This window comes from Lonchura striata, chromosome 1, assembly GCF_046129695.1.
Source record: "Lonchura striata isolate bLonStr1 chromosome 1, bLonStr1.mat, whole genome shotgun sequence".
NCBI lineage: Eukaryota > Metazoa > Chordata > Aves > Passeriformes > Estrildidae > Lonchura > Lonchura striata.
The window spans coordinates 35,433,675-35,450,868 of record NC_134603.1 but is presented as its reverse complement, the minus strand read 5'-3'; the positions used below and the strand labels follow the sequence as shown (position 1 = coordinate 35,450,868).

The following is a 17,194-nucleotide window of genomic DNA, read 5'->3' as shown; positions in this document are numbered from 1 at the left end:
TAAAACAAACAACAAAAAATTTATTTGGCTTGAATCCTAGGGGAATTTAAGTCCAGTTTCTTGTGGGAGCTACATTTTCAAATTTAGTATTGTAAGGACTGAAAGGATGAAGGACTACAATGATGATGACAAGAGTATTGTAACACTCTTGGAACAAAGTGTGCACTGAAATAAGGAGGTTTGTACAAAAGAAAAATACTTACTTGCTTGAGGATCTCACACTCTGTGCTGATAGACACTGCACCAAGACTGGAACTCCCAACGTCCTTGGATTTATTTTTATCTATGAAGGGAACTGTTAATTTTAAGTGTCTGCAGTTAAGGTCCTGAAGAGCAAGAAGCAGAACCCAAACCAATTTCCCTGTTTCATGCTGATCAAGCCAGCATTTTGCAGGATGGCCCAGCAAAAAGCACTGCACAGTTTTGGTGGGTGTCCAGTTCATTGAACAACTCTCCCCTTGGCAGGGGACAAATTTGGTTCTTAGTTTTGCCTTCTCATGATTCACACAGCAACTTTCTTTGTGTAAACAGATACCTTCATTCACTTTATATTATTTTATAATTTAGAGGGTGAAGGCCCTAGGTTATGCTGGAATTCAGTCACCTTGCAGGACAGTCCTAGTAACAGTGCACTCTGCTGTGGAAAAAAGGAAAAACTTCTTTATGGAGACCAGTTCTGGTTATTTCTTAAAAGCTGGTATAAGGAGCAATCACCAGTAACTTTCTTCATATTTTTAACTTTTGCCTGCCAGATTTAAGGGCCAGCCTCAGAAAAGTATGAAGGAAACATGTTCCTGCCAAGACACTATTATTAGAAAAAAACTCTTCATGGAACAGCCATTGCTTTGGGGTATTATGGTGGCACTGCAAACTGCTACTGATAATTAATAAGTGGCTTATAAGAGCTTTGTCTTAGGAAAGTGACAACACATTTCCCATGGATGAAATAAAAGCATTTTTACATTATATATTCCTATCAAAGAAAGTTTCCCACTAATAGCAGTGGAAGATGTTGATCAGCTCACAGACTTCTTTAAAATCAGCTTAAGGACAACATTGCAATCACAACAGCATTATGTGGGGGCATTTTTGTCAGCATTGACAATTTTTATCCTGTACAAATGGTGGTGTTTAACAAAGGCATATGTTTACACAGATGGAGGAGGGAGGTTGTAGTAATGGTGTGATGGAAAGCGAATTGGATTGGTTGAGTAGCTGATGCCAGCTGCCGTTTCAGTCTAGGAGGAGTAGGTGGGTACTTGAGATGGGCTGTAGTCACTGGGACCAGATATTGGAAGTTTGCTGGGTACCTCTTATCATTCATTTGGATGATCCTAAACCCATCACTCAGCAGCTAAGAGCTGGCTCAGGGTTTAGGATTCAGTGAGGCATTTTGAGTTTGGGTGTTCCTATCCTGAAGGAAGGAATGGCATTTAAGTACACATCTCTTTAGAGGCAGGCACACAGCACACAGATGAAGGCTAAACTTAAGTATCCTCACAGATCCCCAAAAGGAGAATTTATTTAAAGACCACCTTCTCTCTCTTCCCTGATGGTGGCTGACTGTCCAACAAGCCAGACACACAGACAACTGTACTGTTGTTTAGCCAAAATAGCATGGCATTGACCTTGCAGAAGAAACACTGGTCCTAGAGCACTAATGTTTTGGCTGGTCTAAAATGGATTTCTAAGGATAGAAGGAAGCTCAGTTTCAGAATGTGGGTCTTTATAAGCTACCACTACTGGAATATTGAAGCATCTCAGAGCAAATGGGAATGAGAACTTTTCCACTCACTGCCAGTCTCACATGAGCAAAAGTTCTGCTCCTCCCTCCCCACATCTCTGTTTACAGACCCTGCTGCAATCTAGTGGTGTCGGGATGAGGGACAGAGAAGGACCAGGGAGGGCTGGGCCACATTCAAGCTTTTGCTTCATTTTGTGGCATTAGGTTTTTTCCTTTTCTTCCTCCTACTCAATTAATTTAAATGATGCAGGAAACTCTTACACATTCAGGGTCTTCACAAATAATTGTCAGGTGTAGGTCTCACTGTAGTTTACTAGATATCCAGCCATACTACAGACAGGTCTGCATCATGCTTCCCTATTTATATTATGACGTGTCTCAAAAAATCGTTTTTTAAAATTTAGACACATTACATTTTTTTTTAATTTCCAGAGTTATTTTTGGTGCTTTACCCTAAAAACTACCATTTCCTTTTCATAATTTCATAATAAAATCATATACCCTTGATTAATTTAATTGCAACTGACTATTTAGCTTTAATCAGGTTCATTATACTGGGGTGATGGGTGTGGAAGGCTGAAGAAAAAGGAAAACAGCACAATATGACATTCTTGACTTCTTTAGTCAGTCGCACAATTATGAACTAAAAACATAATATCAGAGAGGGCATGACTTACAAGACATCCCAGGAGAAGAACTAGCCATTGCCAGCTTTTATTTACAGGTTCCTAGCTTTGAAAGGGGTAACACACACCTATTTAATAATAATCACTGTGAAATTATGTATCAAGAAGCTTTCACAGTGAAGGCTTATTTTAAAAATGCAATTTTTTTTTTTCTTAGACCAAAATTTTGCAGAATGGCAGAGAATTTTTATTGTTGAAGCCGTAACAGTGAAAAAGGTTTAAAAAAAGTCATTATACATTTTATATTTGCTTACCCTATTGAAAGGTTTGGATATAACTTCATTTAAAGAGCAGGAGTATCCTTCCAGCACACGTAATTTACTGTTACAAACACCAATGCATTTTATACACCAGAACATCTACACATATGGAGAAACAAAAGCAGCTACATTGACTATAACAATAAGATTGCTTCAGCAGCCTAAATGACAGAGTTAATGCTCACCTATGTTAAATGGCTGCTATTTCCCTATTATAGTGGGTGATATATCTTCATTGGTTCAGTAATGTAGCCAAGAATTGAGAGCTAAGTAGTAGCCACTCTTCACCTTCAGTGAGCTTTACAGGTATTTTATATGCAAAGAAATAGACTCCTTAAAATATGCCATTTACTACATCCCACTGAATTACAGTGTATAAACAATAATGGTTATTTGCTAAAACATTATAGCACATATTTGTTGTAGCAAAGGAAGTAAAGCCATGAAATCCAAGGACCACATATAAGCTTATAGTTTTATACCGAGATTATGAACCTGAATGGCATTATCAATATTGAATGTGGGACTTCCATATGAATAATACAAGGATTTACAATCAAAAATCCATTATTGCAGCTTAAGTTTTTATTCAAAAAAAAAAATTAGTCTTGCCATAATACAAATTAAATCCTCACCTTTAGACAGTCTCATGTAAAGCTAAATTAATGCTGTTCCTCAGGCCAGGAGGAGCAGCCATTGGCAGATGCAAAGTCTCTTGGCCTGTGAATTGCCTTCCAGCTTCCTTCCACTCCCTCCCAGCCTTCCCAAAACCAGGACTGCCTGTGCTGGATCATCTGCCTAGTTAAATACAAAACAATACACCATGGATACCTGCCCAGTGAAAGAAGCACAGCCAAAAGGTCACACCACAAAAGGGACACTTTGGTGTGCTGTCACTTTCTACCTGTGCGACACACAGGGGCAGGAAGGGAGTTTAACTAAAACATGTTCTTGACAAGTTTTTAAAAATTAACACCACTTTTATATAAGATATATAATATTGTATATATGGGGAGTCTAGAAAGAAGACACCTCCTTAGAGAAATGTTAAGATTAAAACCAACTAATAACATTAATTGTCTGAAAGAGCACAAATACCCAAATACCATGGTCAGGATGTTGTTTCACTCTGCTGAAATAGATAATGTTGTGCAAAGCTTTTGAAATACAACATATGCAAAGATATGCAAAGAGCTTGGGGTTTTTTTTAACAATTTTAAAGGGTATTTGTTACCAGTTCTTTGCTACCTAGAACTTCAACGAATCAGTAAGGACTATTTTGAGATGAAAATTGGCTTTTGACCATGCCTGATGCAGCAAACATATAACTCAATAATGAAAGTTGCTTGTGATAGGTTCGACTTTCCCACTCCAGCCCAGAGAAGTTGACAGTGCAAAGGTCTCCCTTAAAATGGAAAGTGTTTCAGTTTATTTATGAAGTGAAGCATGAACTAAGAACCAGAGACAGCTCACAAAATTTTGCACTTCCCAGGATTCCTGAGCAATTTGGGTAAACAGATTCTGTTGTGCAGTCTGTAAAATGAGGTCAGTAGAAAAACCCTTTATTTTAAAGACTTTGTGTTATGTATGTACACGTGTCTGTGTGCTTAGGTGTGAACAGTGTGCCAGCTGCTCCCTGCTAGCTCACCATGGGCTCACAAGGGACCTCACCCTCCTTTCATCAGCAAACATCCAGAGGGGCAGCTCCCACAGAGAAGCTGACACGGCAATTCCCTGCACCGGTGGGTGAGTATGTCTTGAGCCTGAAGGACCTCAAAGAGAAGAGGTTTAAAACAGCAAATTTTCCTCAAACAGAACCCACACAACCCCCTTATTTTCTGTATTTAAACTTAACTCGGTGCTCTGATAGGAAATTAAAATAACATTCCTGTCATATGGTGGGTTTGTGGCATTCAGATTTCTATAACTGCTACTTAGAAGACCTTTGTTATGCCAGTCAGCCATAGTGCCGTGCACTGCTGGCACAAAAGTGCTTTTGACATAAGAAGTTTGTTTTTGCTTGTGATTTTATTCAGCTCCTTAGAAACAACAGAGTAGCACAAGCAGCGTGGCTGATCAACCTCAACTGTAGCCACTGGGCAAGTATTAAACACTGCAGAAATTATATAGCTACCAAATTCTGTATCTTGGTAGCCATGAAGAGAGAGAGCTGCTGGGAACTTGATCCAGATAGCAGCCTTCAGATCCTAACATAATAAACAACTTCTACCATGACAACTGGCACAAAAATTTGTTAACAGTGTGCATCTCCTCTGAGATGTGTTTGTATCTTGAGACTTTTAACTGCTTTAAGGGATCTTAATTTATTCCACAGAGGAAATTCTAACTCTTGCCATCACTTGCATAGTGCAGCATGCACATAAATGAGCAGTAACTTGAAGAAACTTTAAAATAATTTAATTCTGATGTGGCACATGTGTCAGCTCACAGAGGTAGACTTGCTCTCTATGTGCTATCTATATACGTGCAAAGTACTGCAAATTTAAATCAGCTTTTTTCTACCCTATTCAAAATCTTCGATACAGGCTAAACAAAGACCACTGCCTGCCCTCTGTAAACTACAAATAACAGCTTTCTAATAGCTTTATACTAAGCTTTAGAGCAGGAATCTCAACAGGCTGTCACCCCTGGGGCTAATTAGATGCTGTACCTCACTGAAGAAGTCTCCAGTGACCCCTCCACTCACTCTTTTGCCAAATCATGAGCTTTCAACTTTTCTTGAAGAATCACAATCAGCATCAGAGATGGGTTTAAACATTATTCTCATCTCTATCTGTTTTCAACCCTTAATTTTACCAGACAGAGGTTGTTAACATTTTAGGAACTCTAAATAATTAGGCACAGACAAAGAAACAGGAAAGACTGTATGATCCAGTCTTCTGCCAAAGGAATATGGGAAGGAGTGGTGCTGCTAATTTTTATTAGGTGTGTCTTTAAACTCTGCTAGTTGACAGCTAGAACGTTGTCAGAGGAAAAAAGGCGCACCCACATTTTATTGTACGTTGCAGGCAGTTTTAGGAGTACTTCACACCTGCCAGTTTGCATCTGCCTAGGTAGTAAATGTTTTCTTCCAAATTAGCCCCACAGTACCCCCCTCACCAGCTTACACAGCCTGTAGCAAAACTCAGCCACATCAGCTATTTTTGCACAGAATCAGCCATAGGTGATTCGGAGTGGGAAAGCCAGAGTATAATTTATTTCACTGTACTGCAAAATGCTTACAGTGCTTTGACAGCTGCACACAGAGGCACAGCTATGAGCCTCAATTTTGCCTCTACCTCTCCCATCAGCATTTATTCTTATTATGAGGAAACATGGTAGTGATTATTCCATTATGCTGTACACAGCGATAACCCTAGGACAATTCAGGAACTTCCACCATGATGTAAGCAGTGATTTCCTTGGCAACTAAGTACTTTGCAACTTGGCAATGCAATACCAATGCCACATCTCCCAGTTCAGCTTCTTTTTAGAAGTCTCTAATTTTGTAGCGGTTTTTTTTGTCATATCCTTAGGTCAGAGCAAAAGGGTTTTCTTATTCTTCATCTGACCTCTGAAAAAGTACAAGCATAAAATTAATGAGTCTGTGTTATGACTTTCCCCCTCCCCAGTTTTATCAAAGAAATTTTTCCAGAAGTGTTGATTTTTCTTAACTTCCCTAATGAAATATGACCTACATAGCATCAGTTACTTAAAAAAAGCCCCCCAAGAATCAATTTGAGATATCCTCAAGAATCATCTGCTTACCTACTTTTTACAAAAAACTTTGCTTGAAATGTAAGCATGTTCTACACACATACCAAAGGCCTGCTGTGACAAAGGAGTCAATAAAACTGGACATCTGCATTCCTCACTGTCAAATTAAATATGAATACACTTCTAAAACCACAAGCAGCTTAAAAGAATGGCAGAACATTTAAGAAGGCACCAGATTTTCTTTAGACATTTAAGAAGGCACCAGTCATGCTTTGTTTAGTTATATTATCCTTTATTATTTTACAATGTATTTCAAAAACTTTTACAGATGCCTTAAACTGTTCTACAAGAGCTGCAATACTGTCATAAAAGCACATCTACAGACCGAATGCATACACGAACTGTAATACCTACTGGTATCAAACCATTAATATTCAAAGGGTGTAGACTTTTAGTAAATAGATGTGCAGTAATGCAAATGCAAACAGATGTTAATGCAGAAAAACAAAACTGCATTCATGGCTATAGAACAGAGGACTTTTCAAACACATTTGGTACTGTAACATTCTAGACAGCAATATGAAGAGCATTACATATTTAAAGCAATACATGCCCTGAAAAGCCTGTATTTTCAATCTGTGCGTGTAAACCTGAATCAAAAATAAACTAGATATATTAAAAAACATGAGACATCTAGTCTGCCCACAAGATTTTGGGTTTTTTTCTTTCCTTAGAATGACAACCTGTATGGGTGAACTCTGATCTGCATTATTGTTATTATTATTATTTTACATTATCATATCCTCAGCCTTTCTGTAGTACTATGACAGCCTGTGTGGTTTTTTAATTTATTCCTTGTGCACAGGCACAGGAGAATAACTTTTATGCATTAAATTTCTTTTCTGAAACTCCAAGTGGTAAATATGATTCATATTATAGCAAATACATTACCACAAAAAAGCACTGTATAACAATGTTTATAACATGTTTCAAAGTTCTCAGCTGTATTTCTCTGGTGCAACAAAGCAGGGGCAATGCAGCTTTCAAGCACCGTGTATTGAATCCTCTCACGCACAGTGTTTACTAACAGCTCAGATATATATTATTATCTACCTACAGAAGTTTTGCTTTTATTATCACTTCTGCTCACAGAAATTACTAAGACATCATTAGACCTATACTGTCTGTAAGTTACAGGGCAAAGCCAATTGTCTGCAAATGTTTTTAAGCCAAGCTGATGTACTTTCATGGGAGTCTCATGAAAAACATTAGGAGGAAATAGTAATTGCATATCGGGATTGGCAGGGGGAAACAAACAAAAGAAAAGAGTCAAAATTAACGAGTGTGGCACTGTGGCAAAAGAGGCATTCTGTCCTGCTTTATACTTCAAGTTTAAAGTTTTAGTTACCATTAAATATTTCCTAACAGTAAACACCATTTCTTAATCAAATATAGTCTACATTCCTCTATTCTCTGCAGGCAGAGCTGCAATAGGTCATCACTACATTAGACCACACCTTTTTCTGCTAGTCTTCCCAGTTAGCCTAAACAGCAGTCAGTGGTATTTATTAGTTATATATATGTATGTATATATATATATATCAGTCAGTCACACCCATCATTACAAATATGTTCTACTTTATTTACTGTACAATGTATGTATACATATTTGTGTTTTTTCAGTCCCTTTTTTCTTAAGTACTCCAATAGTTAAGGGTAGGCTGCAAAAAAAATCAATATACATAAAAGGGTTACACATTTCAAGTCTGTAGTGATTCTAGTCTAACAGCAAAAGGGGATCCTCATGTTCGTACTGTGAACACAGCTGGCAAAAACAAAGGCCAAAAAAAGAGGCAGACTGTATTTTTCTATGGAGTCAAAATCTAGAAAATTGAACAAAACAATGTTAGTCTCAAGGGATGTAGAAATGAAAAGGGCGTTTCATTCAATGTACAACTGGAGCTATTAAGGATTTTCTTTCACAGAGGTCCTGAGACGAGTTGAATGGATTCTCTCTACCATTTGTTTCATGTGAAGTCAACTTAAAGCTCTATAGGTATAGCATAAACATTTGGTATATAAGAGTGGACCCATTTTTAAAAAGTGAAGCAATAAAATCTACATGAAAAACTAATAAATGAACAATTTGATTGGAGGCCTCTGTCCTTTGACCCCTGCCCTATTCAGGCTAAACATCCAATAAAATGTAAAATGCAGCATACATTTGCTTAATCTAAAATTTTTGTGATGATTTATTGCAAATTGCACTTGGCAGTTCACCACACCAATGGAAAACTGGCCCCCTTGTTGGTTCATTCACACAGTCTTTCAACACCAAATACAAGTCACCAGTAGAAAGATCTTGATAGAAAGTTTGCTGCTGTGCTGAGCCAACTGGCTGCACCTTCTGGGTGTGACCCAACACGAGACACTGCTTTGTCCTGCTCCTTAGTAGGGCTCTCATCTTCAGGCAAATACTCAGGTAGATCTGTGTTCTGCTCTACTTCCACTGGAGTATCTTGGAACGGAACTAGCATCTGGTAAAACATAACAGATTAAAATTATGTCAAATCTTGTAACTTAAAAGAATAAATCAAAGTTATAATATATACATCTTCAGGATGACAGCACTTTGTGAGACTCCTCCCCATTGCCCTATAGCTCAAGAACATAAATGGAACCTCCTATGCTTAGAAGATACACAAGAAATGCTTCAGCATAATAGACAAGTAAAAGTATCAAGTGAATACAGACTACCTTCTAGTGTAGCGTGAAGCAAAAGCACATCAGCAACTCCAACCAAGAAAACTCACCACATTCACTGCGACCCTTTTCGTATCATTGTGGAGATAATCAATTACAATACTTTTGTCCTTCTTCTGAACAATAATTTCTGTGTAACTGTTCTATGGATTCATATCCTGACACAGTATATCCTTGATTCCCCTTGTACTGGATGTATAACACTCACAGTTAAAGAATTTTGCCTACTACCAGATGTTATAGGCACGAAGGTGCTGATATTAAATATACAGCTAAGCTGTATTTAGAAAGATAGACATCCTACCTCCTCACCACTTTCACTTTTCACAACTTGCTGTGCCTTCATAACTTTGGTTGATGCTATTGCCGTTGCCAGTGCCTACAAACACACAAAAAAAAGCAAGAGCTCAGTGCAACAGAATGCAATAATGTGAGGATGTGGAGGGTTACAAAGCACTTACCTCTGCTTTTAGATCTGAACGAATTCGGACCACACATCTTTGAACAGCCATTTGAAAGGTAAAACTAATAACACCTTTAATTTTCAACAAGGCTTCTTCACAAAGATTCCTTCGAGACTGAAAAACAAAGGAAACCCCACAACTAAAAAATGCTTGCAATTAATTGTTAAGGTGTTCCTGTTTGTCTTAAAGCACATGGTTACAAAAGTGGGGTTCAGTAACAGAAAAACTAAGACGTACATTTTAGCACACAAATATTAGACTCTCTTGTCACAAAAGAAAAATTTGCTTACACTTTAGAAGTCAAAGAAGGATGGAATCAACTGTAAATAATTAGAGAAAAGTGCTGAAAAGCAAAGAATGTTTTTCTCTGTGTGATCAGCTAAACAGTCCCCTCTGGTTAAGTTCTGATTGACTGAAGTGCTCATTGATGAGTAGTTAGTGTTTAAGTTGCTATTTATCAGACACCTTGGCTCCATACTGACTGAATGCATCAAAGCAGCTGTTGTATCTTTTGGCTGCTTCATCTGTGGCAGCTCACAGACATCATGGCACAACACATGCCTAATTCTTATTTTAAAGGAAAAATACTTGGTTGATAACCCACAGAGTGTTATGCTAAAAGCAAGTGGACATCCCCTACTGTGCTGTAACATTACATTGACCCCTACTAGTTGCATCTGCTACATTACCTTAAAATGTTCAACTTTTTCCCTTTTAATACTTGCACAAGATGGTTGCAACAAAAAGAATTAAAGTATACTTGGGGAGACTGCCAGCATATAAGGGGATAAAAAAATATGGACTGTATCATAAATAAACTGACATCCTTTACACAGGTTTAGTATAATTATATATTTAACTTTTTTTCCTAGCAAGGTTTTAAATAATTTGTTATTTCAAAGTTTATTTGCATCAGTTACCAAATAATCACTAGTCAGTATTCACTGTATGCACAACAAGCAAATTAAATTATTTTAATCTCTGGAAGAATGAACTGAAGCAGTTTGTTTTTTGTGGGGTTTTTTTTAGCAGTTTAGCATATATATTGGAACAACTCATTTGTGTAAGTTTATGTATTGAAATCGCTAACATTTTTGCATTTTCCAAAAAATAACTTTGTCAGATAGGCTACATTTACTATAGAAAGGAAATATTTGATGCAAAGATGATAGGTGGCCTTGCACAAGTGAATGCTAAAACCCATATCTGGACACAGGAAGCAACACTTCATAGCTTCTTAGCCTAAGAAAATAAATTCATGGTGTGTAGCAACTCTGTGACAGAATTCAGGTTCTTGCTCTTAAGATCCCAAGTGAATCATAGGCACCTCAGTTTAATTCAAAAGGAGGCTTTCAGTGATCAGATAACTGGTGAATCATTTCTTAAAAGACAAAACTTAAGGTCCACACAAACTCCTTAAAAAGCTGGTAGCTAGGCAGCCACCAGCTTTGCTGCACAGACATACTTTGCAAAAGGCATTTGACTGGCAGGTAGCCACAAACCCCAGCAATACAGAACTAAACATACTTCTGCATGGTACTCCTAAAGCATGGGCACAGGTAAAATTTAAGTTATTTCCTTACACATCAAACCTTGATTACGATGCCACTCACAAATGCTACTATAATGTACAGACTAGAAAACTGAGAGACATGCCACAAACTCCTGACTAATTGCCTTTTTTTAACTTTATCACCAAATTTGATTATTAGATCTTAAAGTTAAAACAACACATTAACAACCTTTCCCCTCTCTTCCTGAAACAATCAATTATCTACTATTTGAGGTTTCAAAATCCACAAGCATTTGTAGGACCTGCAACCCTTCCTAACAGCACCTTCCATTTACAAATGTAAATGACTGAGAACACAGTGTCTAAAGCTGTGTTTACTCACTATGCTTTTTCAAACTCATACATGCAACTTAATATTCACCGATACTTAATAGCAGAGAATTATAGGAATGAACTATTGAATGAAACTAAATGGCTTTTGTTGCTCACAAGCTTTACCATCCTCCCAGCTGCAACTTATCATAACACTTAAAACAGCATTAAGGGGACGTTTAACTTCTGGTGAGCACCTCTTAACATTTCTTTCATATGTCATGAAATACAGAGCTACATAAACCAGCTATTTCAGCCTCTGCACAGACAGATTTTCCTTTAACAACAAGCTAGGAAAACATGCTGGTGTGATCTACCTGCAGATTTGCTCTCTAAAGATGAGTATCTAAACACTCTATGCTTTTTCACAATACCTTTACCTCAGCATTGCAGAGAGAAAACTCCACAAATATTGCTAAGTTCCATTTGTTGAAGAAAAAGACATGCTTTTAAGATAGAATTGGACTACAGGCAAAATATCTAAACTCACGAAGTAGAAGTGGATGAAATTTCTTGCTTGGAGATACCTGTGAACAAACAAATCAACTACAAGCTTAAAAATAACAACCTACGGGACTGAATTTAAAAAATTTCACAGAGTAGAGAAGCCAATGGTGTTGACAGAACGCTGCCTTTCTAGATAGAGCAAGTGCTGGAAGGCCAAAAGTGTAAAAAATATTTGTATAAAGTGAGCTAGAGCAGCATGTTATTTCTAAAGGAATTAACTATGGCCTTAAGAAAACAGAACAGTGGGTATGCTGTCGGTAAACTGGGCCCGTGGATATGCTTACTTGGCAGAATGTAAAGCAACAAAGCAAAGGATCAGGTTTGATCATTTAAAATGGGTACAAAACTGAAAGATACAGAGTCCGGAGGGCACTTGTGGATAACATGCTTAAACAGCCTACATGCTGTTTGGCAGCCGTAAAAAGGCAAACATGGCCCTGGGGTGTTATCTACAGGGGTATGGTAGATAAATCTGTAGAAGTTATTCTGACATTACATAAAGACTCAGTGAGACCTCATTAATTCAAATGCCATTCTGGTCACTACAGTAGAAAGGATCTCACAGACAATGAAAAGATGCAGAAAAACCAGCACAAAGAAAATACAGCATTTCTAAATTAAGAATAATAAAAAAACTCCCAGTGTCTGAAATCTCTCATAACTACAAGGGAACTTTTTTTAGATAAGCACACTTATACAAGCACAGGAGATCCTTAAGTGAAAAATGCTGAAGGCACCTTGTTCACTCTATTCTTTCTTGAAAAACCATCAAGAAAACTGCCTTAAAGTATCTTCTTTAGATGTTCTGAGTAAGCTCAATTTATGCAATATTTTATATATATCTCATGCTTCAAAATACAATTCACAGAAATTGCTGACAATTGATGATGTCACACAAGGACCTTAAATGGGTTTTTGGGGTTAAAATAAATCTCAGTACAGCATGCCTTATTTACACAAACTCTGAAGGTTTCCTTACCGAATCATCAAGGCCATCTATATGCAAAACCACTGTCTTGGCACGCTTATTTGTGCTGCCGAGGAAAAACTGTGCTTTCCGCCGACGATAATTCATCTCATTCACATTGTCCATGTCTGACATGTTGGAAGACTGAAGGATATCATAGACTTCAGAAGCCAGAAGTTTAGTCTCTCCTGGTGTAGTGGTCCTGAAAGAAAAAAAGGGACCAAGATTTTCCAAGTATTTGTTTTCACATTAAAACTGCAAAAAGCTATTGATTACATCCTTGCAACTGGAATATTCCATGTGGTACAGTCAAGATGTGGCAAAAATGTTAAACAGGGAGTGCAGAAATTGGGTAAAACTATTTTCTTTTCCTGATTCCAATTTTTGTGTCAATTTGTTGATTTTATGCTCATAAGCAGGTCTGTTCTCAAACAACATGAATACAATTTACATCAGTTTGACAACTGCAAGCCAAACATGGTAGTACATGGTCAGTTCTCCAGTTACTTTGTGCTGAGCTTTATTTTTTTGTCACAGAACTTCTCCAATTGCCTTGTGACATGTTCTGTTTCCCACTTTTCTTGCTGCATAATAAAAATAATTCCTCTGTAGAATGGGCATCTTTCCCAAAGTTTTCTTCTCCAAAGTTACCAGGCATCAGCAGCACAGCAGAAACACAAATTATACTGAAGAATCCAAAGGTTAGTCCTGATTAGACTAACATTTATGGTATGAATTATATGATAGCATCTCTTAGATAGGAAAAAAATAGATAATTGACTCAACATATATTGAATTGTTAAGACTTAATTAAAACTAATTTTAATAAGGTGCTAATATAAATCTGTTGTCCAAATTCAGCCCTGTTTTAATTATGCCAGTGACTTAAAGCTTTGTGTAGAAACAAAATTATTACTGCATCAACTTGCAATTAATTTTAAAGTGATGAATGACAGCTTTGCTACTTTGTTTAGCAAACCCTAAGTAAGTAACAAGTACCTTTAGTTTTGTTTTGGTTTTTTTTTTTTCCATTTGACTTCCTTAATTACCAGACATTAAACACATTTTCCATCCTACCATATGGACAAGGGAGAATACTAAAGCAAGCATAATAGGAGGGGGTCTCAGCTAGCCTTTTTTTTTACTTCTCTGCACCTTGTTTTGAACAGCACCCATTTGGAAAGGAAAATGTCAGTTCTTGTGATAATTCAGGAGATAAACAACATTCAAAGGAAAAAAATAAGAAAGAAAAAAAGTGGTAATAAGCAAATAACCAAGACCTAGAAAGGGAAAGCATTCCAACATATGTTCAGTTTTAAATACATGCTTATGTTCTGCTTTCCTATATTGAGAAATCACTTATGTTAATGCACAGAAACAAGTGCTGAGAACTCACAGATATTTCAATTTCATCCTTCTATAATTTCTTAGGCAAAGTAACAGAACTGATGATAAAGTCATGCAACTGCATGTCTTGAGGTAGTAATAAATCAGCTTTTAAATAATAAAGCTGATTTTTTTTAGATCAGCTTTTGCTGAAGTGACAGTAATCGAGAGATTAAGGCATTAACCCACCTATTAGTTTTGCCAATTTCTTTCAACACCAATCCTGTCCATATCGAGTGATTTACAATGGACAATTTTATTTTTTGGTAAGTTTAAATACAGCTTGCTAAGCAAACAATTGAAAATGTCACTATTCCACCTACAGCACCTACTATGGAGTTGGTCAGGGGTTTTACTTCAAAATAATTGTACTATTGCATCACAGAATTAAAAAAAAAAGTAAGAAAGACAAATGAGAAAGCATTCTTAAATGTGCCTTCATATATGTGTATATATATATATATATACACATATACATACTAACCTAAGCAAAAGAAAGTGAACTTAAAAGCTGCCTTTATGTCAGCAAATATAAAATATTCAAGTGCCTGAAGCAAAATATCAACGGTGATTTTCATATATGTTTTATTCTCCCAAAATTATAGTTGGCACAGTCCTTGAAAACTAATGTTCTGCTATTAACTGCACAACTGAAACAACCTGTTGATTTTAAAACACAAAAGTAAATTAGGTCTTATTTGACACAGTTATTCCAAGATCTTCCTAAAACAAGTCTATACTGATAAATTTTATGTGTATACACACATACACATGCACACACTCAAAAAAGATACTCAGATCATTTCTTGTATTTTTCCAAACAGGATTACCATGTCTACCACTAATTTACCCCTACTACCTTTTAAAAAAACCCAAACGCAAGACTTTAATCTTCAGAGAATCAGTAAGAAGCAAATGACTGTGTAATAAAAAGCAGCAAGAAACTCAGACACTACACTACAGGGGCAAGGACAATGGCTGCTACTTATAAGTATCAGACTGCAAAACAATCCCAAGCAAAGGTGTGCACCAGTTTTACACTGCAGTAAAAAAATAATACACTTTCTGCAACTTGGTTAAGCAAAGATGTCCAAAATCCCTGATAAAACCTTCTACAATTTTAAATGTACTGGTAAAATGAATGAATGCAGGTTTTCAGCAACCTATTATTGTTTCATTAAATCAATTTATGCAACAGCTGTAAAAATAATAGAAACATTTACATCTTAATATCAGATTAGATAAAAGGAAATTTTTTATGATGAACATAGTGAAACACTAGCACAGATTGCCCATAGAAACAGTAGATGCCCTATCTCTGGAACCATTCAACATCAAATCAGACAATTCAGTTGCAGATATCCTTGATCATTGCAGGGGGTTTGGACTAGAGGACCTTTAAGTGTCCCTTCCAACCCAAACTATTCCATGATTCTATGATCTTTAAGAAAAAAAAAAAAATCCTATTTGGAAGCAAGTATAACAAACCCTCTTGGCTAAAAAAACAGGGTGATGTTCAGTGGTGAGTCTGTTTCCCTACATATTATATTGCTAATAAAAATAAATAAATGAAACTGCACATAAAATTAAACCATAGAACAGTGGAATTTTTTTTAACTACTGTAACTCATGGGCTGTGGTTTTGTTGCCTAAAAAGAGAAAACTTTAGGAGAAGAGTTCTGAGGGCACTGACACCAGCCCTCCCAGCACCTCTATGTCAGCAGTTTCAGGTAACACTGCCCACAGTTCTCTGACCCATCCTCCTGCCACCATCAGAGCACCACAAGGGAACTCTTGCCCTTTCTCCCTCTCCCACTCCAGTAGGGCACTTTAGTCACCACTGAAGGCACAGGTGCTTACTATAAATTCACTGTGCAGCCAGAGCTTGTTTGAGAACAGTCATTGGAACAATCTCACCAAGGGACACGGTATGGCCCTAATTACTGGAGGTTTTCAAGATACAGCTGGACAGGACGTGAAATAGTCTCATCTAGGTCCTCTTTCCCACAAAAGGTTGGACCAGATAATCTTCTGAGGTCCCTTCCAAGCTGGGTTGTTCTGTGATTCTATGACTAGTGTCCTGCTACCCTGCTAGGGAAATGGCAGCATCTACTTAGAGCAGAGTTAACTGTTGGCAAGAGTTGGTTACCATCTCTTTCAGAGGCAGTAACGTCTTACATTACTTCAGCAAGATTCAGAAGATGCCTGTCAGAAACCCAAGCCTTCAGTTTTCACTGTCTTCCTGAATTCCTGTCATCCTAGATTGCTGCCTGTCCTTCCATCATGCTCACCCAAGGCTGGCTGTGTAAGAAATATGAACACAGACTCCAAGTGACACGTGCTGTATCTGTCATAAGAGGATACAATAAATAGTTCTCATTTTCTACACTATTATTAAAAATAACTTTTTAAACATGGTCCAAGTGCTGCAGAGGTTTTCATAGCATAGCAAGACATTTTTTAAAGTTTTCACTAGCCTTAAGGACATGAAAACTAGTGGTTACAACTCCAAAGGTATGAGTGATATGGGCAGAGTATGGATGCTAGGAAAGAATGTGTAAGCAGTGTACAGCATTATGGCTGTGGCTGAAGTAAACATACAGCAACATAAATTATAATAGAAGGGCATGACAACCTTCCTACCATAGCTTCATCTGATGCAAAGGTAACAGAGATGTTTCTTCCTTTAGAAGAAGGACAAAGACTGAGAAAGACTAATATTATGATTTTCCCTTTTTAGAGAAGGGCAAGACATAAATAAGTTTATAAATACATACACGGGGGCGTGAATCTGCAAAAAATAATCTTATCCTTC

General features: G+C 37.1%; 1 protein-coding gene across 1 annotated transcript in view; it reads right to left on the bottom strand.

Moving 5' to 3' along the window:
• Window positions 1–6,675: 6,675 nt before the first annotated feature.
• The window catches only part of ARMC1 (armadillo repeat containing 1), a 33,805-nt gene continuing 23,286 nt past the window's right edge, over window positions 6,676–17,194 (bottom strand). The window contains exons 4-7 of the mRNA XM_021555622.2: window positions 13,006–13,195; window positions 9,632–9,748; window positions 9,475–9,549; window positions 6,676–8,944 (exon numbers count right to left, since the gene is read on the bottom strand). Of these exons, the coding sequence (XP_021411297.1) occupies window positions 8,753–8,944; window positions 9,475–9,549; window positions 9,632–9,748; window positions 13,006–13,195 (574 nt within the window). The 3' untranslated portion in view covers window positions 6,676–8,752. The remainder of the gene's footprint in view (window positions 8,945–9,474; window positions 9,550–9,631; window positions 9,749–13,005; window positions 13,196–17,194) is intronic.